The following is a 20,796-nucleotide window of genomic DNA, read 5'->3' on the forward strand; positions in this document are numbered from 1 at the left end:
CCCGTGAGCCATGGCCGCTGGGCCTGCGCGTCCAGAGCCTGTGCTCTGCAACGGGAGAGGCCACAGCAGAGGGAAGCCCGCATACCACAAAAAAAAAAAAAAAAAAATGGAATTGTTTAGTCAAAGGGTATATACACTTTTTATTATAAATATATGCCAAATTACTCTTCAAGAAAGTTATGGCTGTACTAGTAGTATATAAAAGTGTCATTTTTCACACTCTATGTGACTTAGCTATTATACTTTAGAATCTTTGACATTCTGATGAGTGAAAAATGCTATCTTGTCATTTTATTTTGCTTATCCTAATTATATGTGACATTAATCATGTGCTTATTGGACATTTTTTTCTATGAGCTTCATATTCAGTTCGTTTAGCCACTATTCTTTGGATTATTCATCTTTTCCATGTCAATTTGTAAAACCTCATTATACTCGAGAGAATTTTTCTCTTTATCTCTTAAATGTTTTGCAGATATTTTCTCAGAATTATTCTTTTTATTTGCAACATTGTTTATTGTATTTTTGTTTTATGGTCAACATATTTTAAAATGAAAAAATACTGAACAAGTATTGGCTTTCCTATCCTTGACACAAATTATTTTCTTTATAGCTTGAAAATATTATCTTATAAAGTGCTTAAACTATTAATATTTAGGACATATCAACAAAAACTTTATTTCAATTAACTAATTTATACAGTAAATTAAAATTTTCTTTTATTCTGATTCTACCTTTAAAACGACCACTAATTAAATTTCATTTTCACATATGTTATGCTATTTAGGAAAAATATTTCTATTTTCAGTGTTCTACGCAAGAGTTCTTCCTGATTGTCAAAACCCTGTATCACCTGAAGTCAGAATTTCAAGCACTAATACCTGCTGTTAATTCCCATGTTCAGTCAGAGTTGCTCCAGACATTTATTTCAGAAATTCCTGAACTCCTCAGTCCAGTGGAGCATTACTTAAAGATTCTCAACGAACAAGCTGCCAAGTAAGTAGGAGACCCTTAGTTCTTCCTTTCTAGCAGTGAAAGTAATGTATTTGCCATTTGATGTGTGGATACTTAAGCTTCTATAGAAGTAATGATAGAAGTTGCATGTAAAACTAGAAATGTGATCGGATACTGAAGGCTCTATATTACAGCTGGAAATAACACTTAGTGTTTAGGCAGTTCCGTCATACAGAACAAATGTGGTTCTTCTCCAGGTATCAGGTAATGAAAAGATAAAGTCCAGGCTGAGCAAGTAGTAGCAGTTTATTAATCCAAAAATAGATGGCAGATGGCATCTTGTGCTTATTTGCTAGATATCCAGAGATCCTCTGCTTTATATTCAGAAACTGGAAGCAAAGTTACCCTCTAAGGAGTAGTCATTTTTACAATTTATCCCACAAAGAACTCTATGTATAAGAAAAAAGATTTGACAGTATTTACATTAGTGTTTATTTTCTGAATATACAACAAATGTTGAATTTCATCTCTTGGTTTCACCATGGCAATCATGAATTTGCAAAATGAAAATAATGTTAGGGTAATTTTGTCTGTCTTCAAAGAAATTGAGAAACTCACCCATAAATATTTAGTGGAAGAGCTGGAATTAAAATCTTGTTCTCCTGACTTCCCACCCTTTGGTCTTTCATTATGTTTTGAAAAATAATTGTTAATTGGTATAAGTAATATGCTTTAATATATGTATTTTCATTTTCTCATTTTTTTAGGATTGGGGATAAAACTGAATTATTCAAGGACCTTTCTCACTTCCCTTTAATAAAAAAGAGGAAAGACGAAATTCAGGAAGTTACTGACAAGATCCAAACACATTTGCAAGAAATACGAAAAATACTAAAAAATCCTTCTGCACAATATGTGACAGTATCAGGACAGGAGGTAGTATCAAACATACTTTTCTTTTACATTAGTTTTCCTCAATTGGAAAGGATATTTAAAATGTAAATAAAAATCTGAGGATAGATGAAAGTATTATTGTTTTCTTTTTTTTCAGATTTTCTGTTTTGTTTCTTGGAAATATATTGTAATAGCTTGTTTTGATAAGAATTTTCTTCTAATAACAGGATTTGGTTTGCTTATTTACTTTAGTCTCGGTAAAACCATGGAACTTAATGTTACATGTGTTTTAATATTATCTATTGAAATTATAAAGAACCTTGACTATCGTAAATAATAACTTTCAAGACTTCATTTACCCTAAATCCAGGAGAGAGTAGTCTTTGACTCCTGGCCTGCAGATGATGAAATGATACAAACCACCTAATGTAGTGAATAACCTACACTAATTGGATCACAAAGTGATTAAATGGCAGGGCTTCCTTTTGAAGCAGTATAGCTGCTAAAAGAACAGAAAAAACTATAGCAAAAACCTACATTTAGTGGATCTTCCATAAGATTATGGTGCTGTCTAGAATGTGTTTTTTGGTATGTGTATTTCTGTTTAAAGTCTGATATTAGTATCTGAATGAGAACCAGGAATAAGTACGCTTTTTAAAGTGTACTTATATCTGTCAGTCCTATTCTGAGTCTTGAGGTGTTGCTACTTCTACATCTTATGTTTAATAAAATATAAAGATTCCAACTGAGGGAATCTGAAAAATTCTACTTTGTTAAAATAGCAAATTAGAGAATTTGTGAATAATTTCTATAGGATGAACATTTTATTCAGAATTTTTAAAAATAGATATTTTTCTAGTGGGGAAAAGCGTAATTTCAAATGTTTTTAAAATATTTGCACTGCTTTATCCATTTAGCCAAAAGTGTTGATTTGTTTGATTATTTGAAATAAGAAATTCTACAGTAAATTATAATCTTTATTAAAATGTTTATTCATGTAACAGACCAGCGATTAAGTCAGCCTGTCTTCTAGATAAAATTAAGATATTATACTAAGGTAGACATTTCATAATGCATTCCACATAGAGCTCTATATAACAGAAAAATGACTTCACACTACATATACTTAACTTCTCACTCTTCCCCTGAACAGGCAAATACCAAATACTTAATTGTATCTCTTGGTTTCACTATATAATTATGACCTTGCAAAGTGACACGTGACCTCAGTGCCACTGTTCTGTTCTATTTGTTGAAAATGAGATGATCAAAATTGCTTAATACATTAATAAAAGATGTTTAGTAGAAAAGTGGTTACCTGGTATTGCAGTGGGGAAAGCTGCCAGTTCTACCACTTACATGCTACGTGACCATGGAAGAGTCACCTCTGTAGTGAGACTACTGTGAAGACCAATTGAGTTAAAATACATGAAAGTATTTTCTAATCGGAAAGCACTATGCACATATTATTCACATAATAATAATAATAATAATAATAGTAATATAGTTACCATTTGTCAAGCACTTGTTAATGTTCAGAATGGTGCTAAGTGCTTTGCATATATTATTAATCCTTGTAACAACAGAAAAAGGGATTATTCCAGTTTTGCAGGAAAGAAAACTGAAACTTGGCATAGTATAGTGAGATAAGTTACCCAAGTTAGAAGCTCATTTCCAGCCCAGGTCTGCCTCCAATCTTTATACCATGTCGTTATTTCACTCAACTCACAAATATTAATACAAGGGATTATCAACATCATAGATTTTATTTGATAAAATCCAGACATTTTAGAGCTCATACTATTCAGACTTAAATAAAGCTTAAGGCTTTGGAAGACAGCCATGGATTCATTTGGCAGTTTTAAAGTAAAAATGGGGAAAACTGATTAGGAATTCATAAGGGATAGTGGATTAGTTATTTTGTATCAGTATAGAATTGACATTTAAGAAAAAGCACAGGATGGAGATTAAGTAATTGGATTACAAAGGATTAACAGAAGGTAAATTATCTTATTATTTTTAACCTTTACTAAGTTAAGGTGATAAATTTGAGGCAAGAAATTTCTTAGTTTTTAACAATAGGATGGATTCTTGTTGGTTGTTTTTTTTTAACCTGTAGAATCTTAATAGTACATCAATACAGAATCACTTTTATAACATTTTTTGGGAATTAGTGATTCTGTTCGTTAGAACACCAAATGAATTCTAAATAGTCAGCATTGTTATAATCAAATTCTGTTTAAATATTTGTACTGAAGTTATAAGCAAATTTAGAGATACTCAAAGGAATAAGAACAGACTCCATCAAATATGATTACCTCTGAGAAGTGAAGGAAAACCCTCTTTTATTCCCTTCGGTTCTGTCTGAAATTTTATTTCCATACATATAACTTTGTAATATATTTTTAAAAACCTGTTATAGCAGCCCTATGTGGTACATGGATCTTGTTAAAATTAGTAAAAATAGATAGACTGTCAAGTCAGTGTTACTTTTGGCACCATTCATTTTTTTCACCTTTGTTCCCAGTTTTTATGTACTCATTAGAATACTAAGCCTTATTGACTATGGTGAATTATTGTGTCTGACTCCAAAAGTATTGGTTTAGAAAATAGTGAAAGAAAGAAAATCCTGGAAAGAAAATAATGAAAGCAGAAATTTACATAGCTTTACATAGTTGGTTCATTGCTTCTGTGGCAGTCTCTTTCATGTTTTATGTGTGGAGAGAATTGTCTCTTAACCTTGAATCAGATATGGAATAGGCATGGGGTGATATTTAGACTTGAGGCAGTATTGATTAGTAGTTTTCTTAAGGAAAAGGAAAGAAATATTAGTGGAAAATCTTTAGAAAAAATTTTATTAATTCACAGCATGCAGCATATCCAAATATCTGCTTAGCATGTTTAAGACGTGGAAAGCAATCTCTGTTATATTTTACATCTAAATAAAAAATATTTGCAAATTCCTAAGACATAGTGGGAAAGAAAGTGGGGAGAATAGGAATGGGTGAAGTGTGGCCTTGGAGAAAACAGAGAGCAGTTTCTGGAGAGTGATAAGAATTTCAGCAAATTTAACAATGATGCCAGTCCAGTGATTCCACGGGCTGTAGATTGAGTAACAATATCTGACATTTAACCAGGACAGAACTGGATCCCAGCAGAAGAATATGAGGGATTGTTACAAGGAATCTGGACAGACTTCTAGCATCAACACCTAAGAAACACAGTCACGAACTATAGAGTGAGGGAAATTGCTATGAGAACTCTCTAAGATTTCTGAAATATATATTCATTTCCAATTTTTGTTAGTTTCCTTTTCTTTAGCAATAAAGTCTGTAAACAAAAGGCCTGTCTTCTCATTCTTAGAATGTTCATGAAATAGAAAATTTCCTATTCCATAGCTAGTGTAGAACAGAAAAAAACTTGCTAGTTGATGACAATTGTGAGAAGAAACACAGGCTGAAAAGAAGATGACACACAGGACCAGCACCTGAGGAAGTGACCCCAGAGGTTTAACAAGCAGGAGGTCCACGTAGCTTTCCTGATTCTCACTCTGCTTTCCATCCTGTATTGGCTCTATAAATGGCTTGCTTGAGGAGCTGTGGTCCTTAGAATAGACCCTGAATACTTACAGATTGAACAGTTATGGTCCAAACTATTCCCAAGGTGCTCCAAAGGGTTGTGACCAGTGGCAGTTGGTAATGAGTATAAGGCATGGATCTGAATCCAGAGTTGCCATGCTGCAGAGTTATGGTGAATAACTTAAGTACACTATCCTAGCTGGCTGCCCAGAGACCTCACTGAGGCAGTTGTAGCTTCTTTTCAAAACTTCCACCATCCTTAGGCAGTAATTCCTATGGAGCTCTGTGTTACACGTGTCCTTCCCAAATATTAGTGATCTAATGTGGTCCTGAACTTTGCTGTTTGCCTTTGACATAGCTCCTCCCACAATTATTTTTTAAAAAGGCCAACATGTTTTCTCATAGAACATTTCAAAATAATATTTAAGCAGAATTTTTTAGCCTACTCTTAAAGTCATTTCTCATCAGTGATATTTATTTTGTGAATTTTTTTCCTTAGTTACTTTTTTTTAGCCAAAGGGGACTTTTAAAGACTCTTCACTCTTAACTCTTTAACTGGATATATCAGATTTGAAATTGTATTAATTCCCTCTATAAAAGAGGACATCATTAGTTACAAAATCTTTGCTAAGGATGAAAATTATTAAAATTAACCATTAATTCCTATTATAATTAATGTAAAAGCTACAATGTTTCTATTAATAGAAAAGTAAACTCAAAAACCAGGCTGATACTTTTTTTTTTTTTTTTGGCTGCGTAGGGTCTTAGTTGCGGCATGCGAGCTCTTTGTTGTGGTGTGTGGGTTTCTCTCTAGTTTTGGAGCGTGGGTTTTCTCTCTCTAGTTGTGGCATGCGGGCTCCAGAGTGCATGGTCTCTGTAATTTGCAGCGCGTGGGCTCTAGTTGAAGCACACGAGCTCAGTAGTTGTCGCGCACGGGCTTAGTTGCCCTGTGGCAGGTGGGATCTTAGTTCCCTAAGATCGACCAGGGGTCGAACCTGCATCCCCTGCATTAAAAGGCGGACTCTCCACCACTGGACCACCAGGGTAGTCCCAGGCTGATACTGTTAATAATATGCATATTATAAATACCTGAAATGTTGTAAAACATGTGACAAAGTTCCTGTAGCCATCTCAAAATTAGTGTCCTCCACAGAGCTTCTGGGTCCCATCCCATACAAAATAAGTGTATTTTTTATTTGTTTATTTATTTAAATAAAACATTAAATTTCATTGCAATAATACAGGAAAGTGAACAGGAAGGAGAGATGATATATAACTAGTGCTAAAAACGGAAGGTGTGTTGGGCTTCCCTGGTGGCTCAGTGGTTGAGAGTCCGCCTGCCGATGCAGGAGACACAGGTTCGTGCCCTGGTCCGGGAAGATCCCACATGCCGTGGAGCGGCTAGGCCCGTGAGCCATGGTCGCTGAGCCTGCGCATCCGGAGCCTGTGCCCCGCAACGGGAGAGGCCACAACAGTGAGAGGCCTGTGTACCGCAAAAAAAAAAAAAAATATGGAAGGTGTGATTGAAGTAGTGATTTCATTTACTTCCTGGATGATTTTGGAAAAGCTTGTAGAGTACAGTTGGATCTATAAAGATATGGTTCATATAAATGAAAACTTAAAGAAGACACTCGTGAAGAAATCCCTTCCTCCCTTAATTGCTGAGGAAGTTAAGTGCTTTGTCTGAGGATACTTTTAGAGGACTTAGGTTTCTTGGATAAAAACTATTATGAATCCTCTTCTGTTCAGAATTAGGGACTGACCATATCTCAAACTGATATAATATCTAATAATCAAATATTTTAAAATTTTATGTACTTAGAAATTCGTCTTATTACTGAGTAATAGAATTCTTAAAATAAGTGGGTAGTAATAAATGAAAAAGGTCATTAAAGAAAAATCACCATTTGTAGTATGAACATAACAGTGTTAAAACATTAAAGCGCCAAGTTATATCCTTTATTACAAACTTTTGGCTGAATACAAATTGTACTTTATCCCAAGTATTGAAACCCTAATTAATAATATTTGGTTGTACAGGCATACATGAACTCTCCCAATAAAAATACTGGATTTATTTTGAATGTTTAGATTAATATTTGCTAGACTATTATAGCACAGTTTTTTTTTAAAATTACAATCATTACATTTATTTTCGGCTATTATAGAACAATTTTGAGGAAGATTTAAAAGATTTAAAAATATAATGGTTAATCATTTAAATATCTAACCTTTATTTGTATTTATTTTAGTTTATGATTGAAGTAAAGAATTCTGCTGTATCTTGTATACCAACTGATTGGGTTAAGGTTGGAAGGTAAGTTTAAAAATACATGTTTTTTCTTATTAACATGAATTATGACATGTGTTTACCTGCATGCTTCTGGTATGTTAATAACCACATCCTTGAAATTAAAAGCAATTTTGGCCCTTCAATTTCTTTATGGAGCTTTTAACTAGAGAAATAATTATCTTAAACTCTTTTTATCATGGATTTTAAAACATTTTGCAAAGGATATCTTATTTGTGTACACTTGTTTTCTGAACTACTGTTTTATTCTTATACCTCAGAGAACACTTTAAACACATGGAAAAAGAAAGTTGCAGAACCTTCAATTATAAGATTAATTTGGTTGCTTGAACTTCTTGATGAATGCTATACCTGACATTTCTTTTAAGAAGCTGACATTTCATTTTGTGCCTCACTGAGCTTGCTTTCCATGGCACATAGTTATAATAGTTCTTTACATGTTCTTTTTTTTTAAGTTATATCATGAATTGATGAAAATAATTAATCAGAAACAAAATTAGAGAACCATGTTGAGACCCTGCCTTTTCTCCTTGGTTAGGCATTAATCCCCAAGAGGGGACTCTTTTAAAGAAGTGGTTTTAGAGAAGTGTATTTCCTCTTGTGAGTAGCATCGTTTGTGAAATATTTATTACTACTGTTAATATGTTTGCATGAACTTGAGATGAAAATACTACATTTGCCTAAGATAGTAGAAGAGGGACTAGTAGCTGGTGATGGTATGAAGGAACTCTATGTTAAGAATGGAAGGAAATTTTAACATTATTTTGACATGATGTGTGAATGATTATTAATTTAAATTATTATTTTAATTAAAAAAGAAAACTATTTATTATCCATGGCCACTATCAAAGGATCCTGAAGGCACAGTCATGGGTTTCTTTACCTCTAATACCATTTTTTCTATGTTACCAGAAGCTATAATTGAATTTTGGGTATTATTGATTTTAGGGAATGTTTCCTCATTTTGCAGGCATTCTTTATCTATTTTTGTCCTGTGCTACAGCTAATGAATGGTAATACGCTTTGTGAAGAGAAATTACTAGAAATCCTGTTAGTCTATCTAGAACAATCACTAAAATGTCTCACTAAATGAGTTTTGTCAGAAGAGAACTATGATAAATATGTTTGCATAGAAATCTAGACGACATACTTTAAAAGCAATAAGCAAGGCATAAATCAGTGCCAGCGTCTTTTGAACATTTCAATGATGTAAATTGAATGAATAAATAAGATGGTTTGGGGGAAGTTTCACTGTTATTTTTTATCTGTTGTTTAGCTATCAGAGCCTTGACAGGAATAGGTTAGAATATCAAGTCAGATTTCTAATGTGAAAGGCTCACTTATAATCCAGTAACTTGCCAAATTAGAGGTAATTGTGACAGCATGTTACAGGAGTGAGGATGCAAACAAAGATCAGGATACACTCTGTCATCACCTGCCTATCACTCAATCTTGACCTTTTCTTCTTAAAGTTCCCATCATAGTAATAGCATCAATAGCAGTAATCACCACCACCATGGAACAACTCCTAACATTGAGTACTAATGACATAGGTACTCTGCTAAGCACTATCTGATCCTCTCAACAGTACCTATAAGGTAGTTATTATTATTATCCCTATTTGATAGATGAGGAAAGTTTTTAGTTTAGAGAAAGTCAGTTTTATTGGCCCAAAGTCACATAGCTAGCAAGTAAGTGGCAGAGTTGAAGCCTTGGTCTGGATTCTCTGACTGGGGACCCATAGCATCCCCCATTGTGTTCTGCAGCTTCTTGAGGAGGAAGCAGAGATTATATGCAGGCCCAAAGAGGAGTACATGATATTTCTTCCCATCCAGGGTCACTGTGAATCTATAGTTAGATCATGAAGAACTCTTCTTTGACTGCCTCCTGAATTAATACATTGTTATTCTTTGTAATGCTTTTTTTTCACTGAAATGCTTTAATCATACAAAAAAGTATAAAATATAAAAAATAATACCACCCTCACCAATATGTCCAACTCCCCGCTTTGTTAGGACTTCCTTTGTTATATTTGCGTCTGATCTTTTTTTAAAAAAGCAAGCATTTTCATTTAGTATAATTTAAAGAAAAAAGCTCTTATGAAACAGAAATTCTAAACTTTGACTTTGCCATATGGATATAACTTGAAATGAATTTTAAAAGCTTCCTGAACAAAGTCCTGTGAACTTCAAGTATTTTATTTACAACAAAGATCTTTGGAGTCAATAAAGTTCAGGATCATAATTGAAGAATGTTCTGTATTTACAGCTATTTACTTTCAACGTTCATCAGAGAATAATAAATAACTACTTTAATTTTCTGAAGTGATGGCATTACTGATTTCTTAGTAACCTTGATTTCCTATTTATGTTTTTTCTTCTCTTCCAGCACAAAAGCTGTGAGCCGCTTTCACTCTCCTTTTATTGTAGAAAATTACAGACATCTGAATCAGCTCCGGGAGCAGCTAGTCCTTGACTGCAGTGCTGAATGGCTTAATTTTCTAGAGTGAGTTTACAATGAAAAATATAATCTGACTTTTTGCTATGAGAAATAGACCGGAAAATCTTTCCATCCAAAAGAAAAGTAGAGATTACTGCTTGTGACCTGCCATAAAATAGTTGAGTACATGTGTTCTCTGATTTTATTTTTAATCCATTGAAATGTAAGCTCATTTTAGTCTTTGGTAAGAGACCAAATATACTTTATTGTTACTGTTACTAACATTTTGTTGCTAAGGATGCTTAGTAGCATCACTTTGAAATTCTACCTTGGACTTTGTTTACTTCTCTTGTATAAAGGCTTAACATTTTCAGAGTTGGACAAGTATGGGTTAGTATTTTGTTTTTATTATCACCATTTAATTTTTTTCTTATATTTTTACATCCTTTACATTTTCCCCCTAACTTTGTAATTTGAAAAATTTTAAATCTGTGGGAAAGTTGAAATGAAGATCTATATACCCTTCACCTAGGTTTATCAAGTGTTAACATTTTGCTACATTTGTTTTATATCTCTCTCATACACTTTTTTTTTCTGAAACATTTTAAAGTAAGTTTTAGACATTGTAATACTTCACCCCTAAATACTTAAGCATACATCTTCTAAAAATAAGGACATTTTGCTGTATAATCTTACCACCATTATCATACCTAAGAAAAATTAATATTAATTTAAGAAATATTGAATTGCCTCAATTCCCCCTACCCCCATATTTAATTTTTTAATTTTTTTTATTGAAATAGAGTTGATTTACAATGCTGTGCCAATCTCTGCTGTACAGCAAAGTGACTCAGTTATACACATATAGACATTCTTTTTTCATATTCTTTTCCATTATGGTTTATCACAGGATATTGAATATAGTTCCCTGTGCTATACAGTAGAACGTTGTTGTTTATCCATCCTGTATATAATAGTTTACATCTGCTAATCCCACACTCATAGTCCTTTCCTCCCCCACCTCCCTCCGCCTTGGCAACAAGTCTGTTCTCTATGTCTGAGTCCTCCTCCCCCCATATTTAAAAAAAACTTTCACATGTTGCATTTGGTTATTATGTTTCTTTAGCGTATTTGAATCTAGAATAGGCCCCTACCTTTTTGGATTTTTATGAGATTTTCTTTTTTGAAGAGTCCTTGCCTTTGTCTCAAAGAATGTCTCATTCTGGATTTATTAATAGTCACGTGCTCATATTAATAGGTTTAATTTGCTGGTGTGCCGGTAAATGGTTAACAGCCAACTCTCTGGAAGATCAGTAGTGTGTGTTTGATTTCTGTTGTGTCACTACTCCCACCTGGACTGATTGCAATCTCCTGCTGGACTGGACTGGGAAGAGATGTGCACAGCTGAGTTTCAAGAGTCCATGGGAGCCAGCTCCAGACCAGCACGCATCTAAGCACTTTATATATGTTAGCTCATTATTCCTCACAAGAGCCCTATTAGTGAAATATTATTATCATCCCCAATTTACAAATGAGTAAAGTGAGATACAGAAATGAAAAATAAGTTGCTCATGACAAGAGTAAGGATTGGAGCCCAGATGCAATGCAACCCAGGGTGTCTGGTGGTAGGGTGTGTGCCCCTTACCATTAGGCTGTAGAGTCTGGTAGTGTCTGGTGGTAGGGTGTGTGCCCCTTACCATTAGGCTGTAGAGCCCACCCATGATGAATTAATCCATGGGCATCAGTCTAAACAGAAATCTCGTAGTCTTTCTCTTTAAAAACTTGAACAGAGCTTCCCTGGTGGCATAGTGGTTGAGAGTCTGCCTGCTGATGCAGGGGACACGGGTTCGTGCCCCGGTCCGGGAAGATCCCACATGCTGCGGAGCGGCTGGGCCCGTGAGCCATGGCCGCTGAGCCTGCGCGTCCGGAGCCTGTGCTCCGCAATGGGAGAGGCCAGACTTGAACAGTATTCAGTGAAGTCTTCAGGGAGCTTTATTCCATTTAAATTAACCAATCTGACAAGTGAAAAAAAAGGAACAAAAAAGATAATATGTGAGTTTTTAAAAGGTAGTAAATTGGTACCATCTCTTGTTGCCCAGCAGAGTTTTGAATTATAGGATCAGAAAGAGATTTTGTTACCGACCAGGGTTTTTTGCCTCCTTAATCAATAGAAATTGATCAGAGGCCAGACAAGAAGTTCAGGCAAGGCTTTATTGGGGCCCCTGCTGTAGCAGGGGGGAATGAGAACAAGCAACAGGTTCTCTGGCTCACTCAGGGGGACCAAGCTGGTTCCTGATACGGGGTGAGGGTAGGGGTGTGTCCAGGGGTCAGGCCGGAGGGGTGGCTTAGGTGGCTTGCCCACCCCTTAAGTGATGTTGTGAGCTGGGGGCATGTGCAGCGCCCTGCTTTTGCTCCTGACCCCGTGCTTTTGCTTGGGGCTCTTCAAAAGTGACAGTTGGGTTTTTTGGTCTCTTTGTATCTTTTGTCCAGAATTTGCCCCAACTGGGCATGTGAGCAGTTATTTTTAGTCCCATATAGTTCCTTTGTATTTTGTTGCTCGAGGAGAGGTTTGTCCAGGTGTAAGCGTTGCAGCACTGCAACAAAGGGTCCCAGGTCCCAGCCTATCTCTATTCCAGTCTACTTATCCTGAAACTTTTGAGGTTATCCTGTCTCAGTCTAGAATTCAGGGATGGAAATTTGGTCTGAAATTCCTTTTTCCAATTTACTTTCAATTACCCATGTTAAGGGTTTTTAGGGCCCTTGAGTCTCTCAGTTTTCCTGACTTTTCCCTTAGTAATATCACTGGGAACATGAAAATTGGACTCACATTTCCCCTTTCAAGCTTCGAGGGCCATGTCCTAGGGTCCTGGGATTTGGTGAGGTTGTTCCTCTTCACTCTCTTCATACCGTACATGATTTTATAGGTCTGGGTTATGTTTGCCCTATCACTATTCTAGAATAAAGAAAGTTCAGGTCTTCCAGGCTAAAGATTTCGGCAGCATCTGGATTCTTTCTTTTTGTCTCTTTATCTGTTATCAAATTCCTGTTTGTCTTTTTTCTCTTTGAAATGTCTCTTTGATTTGCCCCTTCCTCTCCTGTCCTCTTCTCACACCTCAGCGTTCTCACTGTGGCAGCCCTCTGCTGGGCCATTCTACCCCATTAACCCAGGAAAATCCTGCTTTCATTGTACCACACCTTTGCTGTGGTTGGGTGTGCGCTAACATTAAATAAAACATCACAGAGAATGTGATACTCATGATATATTGCTAAGGGAAAAAAGGATGGAAAGTATCAAAATGTGATGCTAATTTAATATGTGTAAATTCACTTACGTGCACAGCATACAAATCTTTGTATTTTAAAAGATTAAATATATGTGCTATTATTATTAATATGCTTATTGGCCATTTGTATATCTTTGGAGAAGTGTGTGTGGGTGGGTGGGTGTGTATAGTCTCAAATATTAAGTGATTAATTCTGGATGATGAGGTTACTGGAAATTTAATGTACTTTGCAGATACTTGATATCAAAAGTTTCTATAATATACATATATTACTTTCAAAATGAGAAAAATAAGTTAAATTATTTATCTTAAAAAAGAGTAATGGCTGAAATTTAGCTACAGCATTTGCAGCTAGAGCCCCAACTTGAGAACAGCATTGATTGTTATGGCATACTGTTTATTGAGGTGCCAGATGGTGTGAATATAGTGTCATTTCAGAAATGATTAACCTCATTGAATGTGACACCAGAGGATTGAATACCAGCTATACAAAGTGTTTTTGTCTCTTACTGAGATACTAACAGTTGTCCATTAGTCACATTACTTTTTATCAAAATATCGTAAGAAATCAAGGCTGTAAGAAAGTCTGTGAATAGAACCCTCTCTCAAAAAACTGTCTCTTCTTTTGTGTTCTAGAAGATGGGCTGTGGATATTGAATAATCTCAATTGCAAATTCTTTAAAAATTGAATTATAATACCTCTCATACAGTCATTTGGTTATTTTAGAAATTCATTTGCAAATAAAAAAATATTCTCCTTTTTTATTAACTTCAGATATCATTGAGCAACATTTGATAGTAAACATCTGATGGTAAACTGTCATAACAGCTTTAGAACACAAGTGTCTTAATCTCCTTCCCATGGACCCAGCAATATCTTTTGACCAGAGATTAAATCACAGTGGTTAGGTGAAGTTGTTTGGTGGCTTAGTGATAAAGTTGCACGTTGTTATGACATAAACCCAGTCTATCAGATTGTTATCTGAACTGCCCATTTTTCAGCTTGTCATTTGTCTAAGTATGAATGATCTCTTTGAAATTTGGCAAAGTGTAGCAAATAGACCGAGAAGTCAAACAAGGCTTCTTAAGAATTATGAAGGTATGATGGTGATGTTTAAGGTTTATGATAGTTCTAAAATTTTTTTCACATGCCTTATTATACAGTTGACATGAAAAAGAACATTGTCGTCCATATCAAAATAATTACCTTCTCTCTCCTGCCTTTTTTGTTGTTAAACCAAAGTGGTACTGACTGAGAGTTATGTTACTCATTTCAATCCCGGAAGTTAGAAGATCATCAGGGAGTTACCCTCAACCTAAGCCTGTTGGGTAGTGGCAAATTGGGGTTTTAGTAGCCTGGACAGGACTTGAGAAGGATGGAGTGAGAGTAGGAAAAAATTGGCTGCTTTTTTTTAAATTTTATTTTTTTTAAGTGCCACAGGTACTTTGGCACTCAGATCCAGAGAGGCAAGAGTAGAAACATCAAATGTGGCTGCTCTCTGGCAAAAGAGAGAGTGCCAGGATAGGAAGACCAGATGGGTCCATACTTAGAATTAGGGACGGAATCAGCCACAGTCCAAGGGATAGATGAGTGGTCAGACCTAAAATTGAAGCCAGACCAGAAATGACAAGGCCTGATCACTGCGCAACCACTCAGGGGTGTTACATCCGTGCAGCATGTGGCATCTTCAAAACTAAGAGTCATTTTTAAGGTGACAACTTGGTGCTCCTATCTGATGGCAGGGGCCAGTCTCCTTTGCGTTCGGGATTTTGCACAGAGTTTTAATACTGTTAGTGGGATTCATGTTGTTTGTTTTGATTAACTTTAATTCAGGGAGAAATAAGTAAATTGTATTCATTATGCTCCATCTACTCAAAGAAGTTTAAAATATACTGTAATGTAAAAATATATTTTTCAGTTGACAAATTTTTCAATTCACAGTTAACGCAGAAATAAAACTGGATATTTAATGTGTTGTTTCTAGTATCTGAAAAAGTCATTTACATAGAATAGATTAATATTAATAAAAAATCAGAAATTACAGATTCTAAAAAATCAATACAGTATTATAGTAATAACTAATCACATAGTAGCTTAATCTGGATGTCGTTTTCAAGCTAGGAAGCACTTTAAAAACCTTTGGATTTAAGAAACAAACAGACTAAATCTCTACGTTTCTGAAACCCACAGTATGATAGAGAAATATTTTTTAAGAGAAGCATTCAGCATAACAGTCATCACTTTTGGGGGGATCTTCTTTAAAAGGGTATAAGGGACTCCTGTGACAAGAGATAATGGGATAATCTAAGCAAAAAAAAAAAAAAAAAAAAACAGAGAAGGAAACCGCCTGGATATATTCCTATATTTTTCCTTGAATAAGTCTTTCAGTAAAGTCTTTTAAGCTTTTAGATCACCAGCTACTTAATTGGCCAAAGATTTGAGTCAGTGACAGACCTTTCAAAAAACAAGTCTAAGATTTAATTTAATTTCTATATGAATTATTAATAAGACAACTGAAGGTACTGAAAAAAAGTACCTTTCTTCTTGCTTGCCTTCAACGAAATTTATTACAGTGTCAACTCTATGGGCTAGATGTTAAATAAGTAAATCAGATGGATTTGGGCTCTACCATCGAGAAGCTTCCAGTCAATGTGAGAGAAAGATAATAAAACTGTTATTCCTAGTTTGGATGATGCTGTGAAGGAGAAGCACAAAGGGAGGCTGACCCATTTGGGTATTTCATGACATTATTTAAGCTAAATGAAAATGATCAGTACATTAGTGTTCATTAGGTCTGAGTTGAAGTGTCATGGTCAGATGAAATGTGCAATAAGGTATTAATAGTAGACATCTTTGTATAGAAACTATTTTAAATATATATATTTCTTTCCAAGTGAAACAAAAAGAAGGCTCAGTAATCAAGTTATTAAACAGAAAAGTAGTTCACTGTAATTTCCACCTTTCTTAACTGCTAAGTATGCCTGGTTATTTTGTTTATGCTCATCTTAGCTAACAAAGTGATTACTTATTGTGCAGCTTTTACAGGTCTAAGAAATCAATTTGCTCACCTTTCTGTTGTTATTGTTGTTTCTGTAGGAATTTCAGTGAACATTATCACTCCTTGTGTAAAGCAGTACATCACCTAGCAACTGTTGACTGCATTTTCTCCCTGGCCAAGGTCGCTAAGCAAGGAGATTACTGCAGGTAATGTGTTTTTTATTTCTCCCCTTTTCCAGTGCTTTAGAACAGATAGAATTATTCAATTAATTTTAGTGTTTTTATTATAAAGTATTAAAATTACTCAAATATGTTGAACTCTTGGTAAAGCTGAATGTCATACACATATAGCTTGATTTAAAATTAAGAAATTTCTTTCTTGCTGTACCATTGAGTGCAATGAAAGCAGATATTCAGTATAACTAGAGGGGAATGTTACATATTTCAATTTTTAGGTTTATGTGGGTGACATTTTCATAAAGACACAATCCTTTCATTTGTTAGCATTCACTGGAACACTTTATGATATGTTTAACTTTATAATTATAAAAGTCTCATTTAAATATCATCTAAATCAGATATGGGGGAGAGTTAAGGTATGATTCATTTTGAGGCAAATTGCACTCAGTTGCTCTTAAGTCCAAATCTTAAGCTTCAGCTAAATCTTTGACTCAGTGCTCTACCCTCTAGGCCCACTGGGGCACAAGGGTCCTGCTTTCCAGACCCACTGGGGTGGCAGTCCTGTTCCCATAGATTTGCTTGGCAAAGGTTGGGCCCCTAGGGCTCCAGGCCACCCAGCTCCCACAGTGGCTCTGTGCCTGGGCCCTGCCCATGAGGTAGGTCTCTTTGGTGGCCCCACTTCTGCTGGCGCTCTGTGCCTGAGCTCACTCTGGCAGCTGCCCCAGACCGGAATTTTGCACTGGTGGCTCTCTGTGACTCCTGTGGGCATTGCCCTATCGGGGGCTCTCTGGGGTCTCTTTTATAAAAGTACTAGACCATTCTTGAGGGTTCTGCCCTTATGACCTAATTACCTCTTAGGGGCATAGTTTTGAATACCAGCCTGGTTTTTGACAGCTGACCTTTAACAAGTTTAGTAATCTGTCTGATCCTCAGTTTCTGCATTGACAGAATAATACCTGCCACTTAGAAATGTGCAAATTAAATGTGATAAAGGCATTATGAAACTTCTAAGCAGGACCAGGTAGATGATAAACACTTAATAAACAGCAATTGTTACTCACAGATGTTTATTCAAAAATCATAAAGAATTAAGTATTGTAAAACTTTTTTGTCTTTAATAAAAAATATCTGAGCTTAAGGGTTTTTGGTATGTTTCATACCTATAATAATTTATTTTTAAAAAATCATTTTTCATTTTCTATCAATTCGCAATCTTGTCTGTCTCTTTGAACATGGTAAGCATAGTTATCTTAAAGTCTGTGTCTGATGATTCGAATATCTGTAGTCCTTGTGGTCCTGTTTCTATTGTCTGTTGTTTCTGTTCATTTTCATTCATGTATCTCCTTGAATGCCTGGTCATTTTGATTATCTTCTAGGCATTGTATTTGCAAAATCATTTGTAGAAATAATTTGATGTTGTATTTCTTCTGAAAGAGTCACACCTCAATACACTAACGTTCTGGCATCACTTAGTCCTTACCAGGGCTTGAGGTGATTCAGAGATTCAAAGGCTCAAAGATTCAAAGGTTCAAAGATTCGGAACCTGCAGTTCTCACTTCATATGCACTCTTATGCCTGATGTGCAGCCTTTTGGTGTCTCAATCCAGATTAAAGCTGTCCATGGTGCTCAGTGTCAGCCGTTCCCTCAGTAATTGGCAGTCTCCCTGACCCTCTGTTCTACCCCAGATCCTGCCCTGGTAATTCCTTGCTGTCCTGTTAGTTGTCAGGAGCCTTCAAGTAGCTGTTTTCTGTACTTTATCCAACCTCTTACTTGTCCTCAGTGGGATTGTTCCAAACCACCTCTTCTATCAGTAAGACAATTTCAGGAAATGTTGCACGCTAAAATACTATTCAAATTGGATACTATATATTTTATATTAAGAAAAATCCACCTGAAAAATTTAAATGAAAAATCACGCCATAACCTTTAAGTAATATACTCAGTCTCTTTTTTAGCAGGCATAAAATTGAGTGTAAATAGCCATGAAATAGGAAACGTTTATCTAAAATACCTTTTAAACTAGTACTTAAGTATCTGAAGTTTATACTTTTTTTCCCTTAGATTTCCAACTTGTTTAAATATTTTAGTGCATCTGAGTTATTGCAGTTAAAATTTATTATTTGGCTTCATAGTTACAGTCTCTTCTTTCTAAATGCTATTAGGACATTTTATTCACTAGAGTCTAAATCTTTATGCAGAAGTTCTTATTCTAGGTCTTTCTATCCAATTCGTATTCTGGACATTATACTGTTTTATTAATATGGATTATGTCTTGTTTCTCTGGGGCATTTAAAGGAGAATGATGCAATTTTAAATATATAAAATCAGTAAATTTGTTCAAGTTCAATGTTTCATTCTTTTCAGGCAGAATTCAGATTTTCTCAGTTCTTTCTCTTCAATGCCACAAAATGCCCTCAATATGATTTTCATATCTTTCTTGCTGTAACTGTCCTGTCCTAGTATATCATCTCAGCTCTCTGAATAATCATTTGCTTCTTACTATACCAGGAAGTGTTTTGTCATTATGTAATTCTGATAGCAACAAATAAGTCAGTGTAGATCTTAGAGCAGAACAAATCACTCAAATTTTTATTCTAAAGTGAAAACCTTCCTGGGAAATCATATCAATGTCATGAATATATGTTGATTTCACTTAGCAGAGCACTTAGAATTTTATTTTAAAACTGATATCACTTACAGTTGGTTTCATCTTTTTTCTTTTACAGTAGATTCGTAACCCATTTAGGTAAAAATTGTATTTTAAAATTATACCCTAAAATTCAAAAACTGTCCCTTTCTTGTAATTTTAAATGTCCTTTTCCAAAGGATGATTTCGAATTGTTTACTCAGAAGGTACTTTAGTGACTTTCTTTGAGACATGTGAGTGTACATTCTTGGGGTTTTGTTAGCCAGATATATTTAAGAAGAATTTAAGTATTTATTTAGGAAAGTAGTATTTCTTGGTGTTTTGAGTAAGTTCAGAAATGTGCTTATATGTGAAAGTTCTGAGTCTAAGCACTTGAGGAGGTCATTGATAGGATGTTAAGATGAAAAAGACCAGCAAGTGGCCAAGAAATTGATGAAAAGACGTTCAACCTTAGGAATCAGTGATTGCAAATTAAAGCAATGAGGTCACACTGTTAAAAATTAGAAAGTTTGATAATACCAACTTTAGATAAGGGTATGAAAAGTCCCCTTTCATATCCTGCTGGTGGGAGGGTAAACTGATACAGGTGTCTCATCTGTTAAAAAATATGCATACCCTATGATTTGGAAATTCTGCTTCAGGAATTTCCTCTGGCTTAGAGAAACACTTGGAAATATGTACATGCACACGTATATATTTGTGTTCGTTGGAGCATTGTTTATAATAGTGAAAATCTAGACAGTCTAAATGTTCAACAGTAGAGAACAGCTAACTTATTATTCAGCACCTTCCAAAGAATGCTGAAGTTCTGACAAGAAATGATCCGTAATCTTCAGTATTCCATACCATCAGGGTTCACTGGACCTAATTTCAGCTTTGAGTTCTTTAAAGGTCTTCCAAAGAACAAAGGGACAATTTACCTTTTTTTTTTTTTAAAGGAGAATAAAATTTATTCTGTCTTGCATTTACCAGATGGATCCATTGGACCCTTTTATAAATTTAAGATGCATTTTGGGATCTTTAATGATTTTTATCTGATGTCTGGAATGCTTTACTATTTCATCATCCTAGGAATGATTTCATCACTGTTTATCAATTTTTCCCAGTATGCTGTAAAAGTCTAAAATAAGAAGGAAGCTGGAGAATGATGATGCAAAAATGAGATAGAAATCACTGTCACATCATTCTTCATTTTTCTCATTGTATTTTCCAAAGAGTTACATCACCTTTCAAGAAGGTATATAAGAAGACTGGAGATGCCACTCTTGTAGTTTGCTTCTAACTTTGAGTGAACACAGTTGAGAACTCAGAATTTTTCATTTCTCACCCATAATAGCAAAGAGAAAAAAACTGATGGAAGACATTTCATTGTTACGAGGTTATTCAAAAGATGAATATGAAGGGAAAGATAGCAGTGCTCTAGATACTAATGATGGTGGTGAAATTTCTTGTGTAAAAAAATCTCAGATTACGAGTGTGCGGATAATAATATCCTAGGTGCACTGTCTCC

At 35.0% G+C, this 20,796-nt stretch overlaps 1 protein-coding gene across 6 annotated transcripts in view; it reads left to right on the plus strand.

Annotated features, from left to right (window-relative positions):
* MSH3 (mutS homolog 3) overlaps positions 1-20,796 on the plus strand; it is a 185,460-nt gene that overhangs the window by 103,053 nt on the left and 61,611 nt on the right. For all 6 annotated transcript variants that reach the window (XR_008618074.1, XM_007113660.3, XM_007113661.3 and 3 more), the window contains exons 14-18: positions 809-996; positions 1,722-1,890; positions 7,679-7,743; positions 10,126-10,242; positions 16,558-16,665. Coding sequence is in view for 5 of the 6 variants with exons in the window: in XM_007113660.3 (XP_007113722.2) it covers positions 809-996; positions 1,722-1,890; positions 7,679-7,743; positions 10,126-10,242; positions 16,558-16,665 (647 nt within the window). In the remaining variant the exon portion in view is untranslated. The remainder of the gene's footprint in view (positions 1-808; positions 997-1,721; positions 1,891-7,678; positions 7,744-10,125; positions 10,243-16,557; positions 16,666-20,796) is intronic.

Source organism: Physeter macrocephalus, chromosome 8 (assembly GCF_002837175.3).
Source record: "Physeter macrocephalus isolate SW-GA chromosome 8, ASM283717v5, whole genome shotgun sequence".
Classification (NCBI taxonomy): domain Eukaryota; kingdom Metazoa; phylum Chordata; class Mammalia; order Artiodactyla; family Physeteridae; genus Physeter; species Physeter macrocephalus.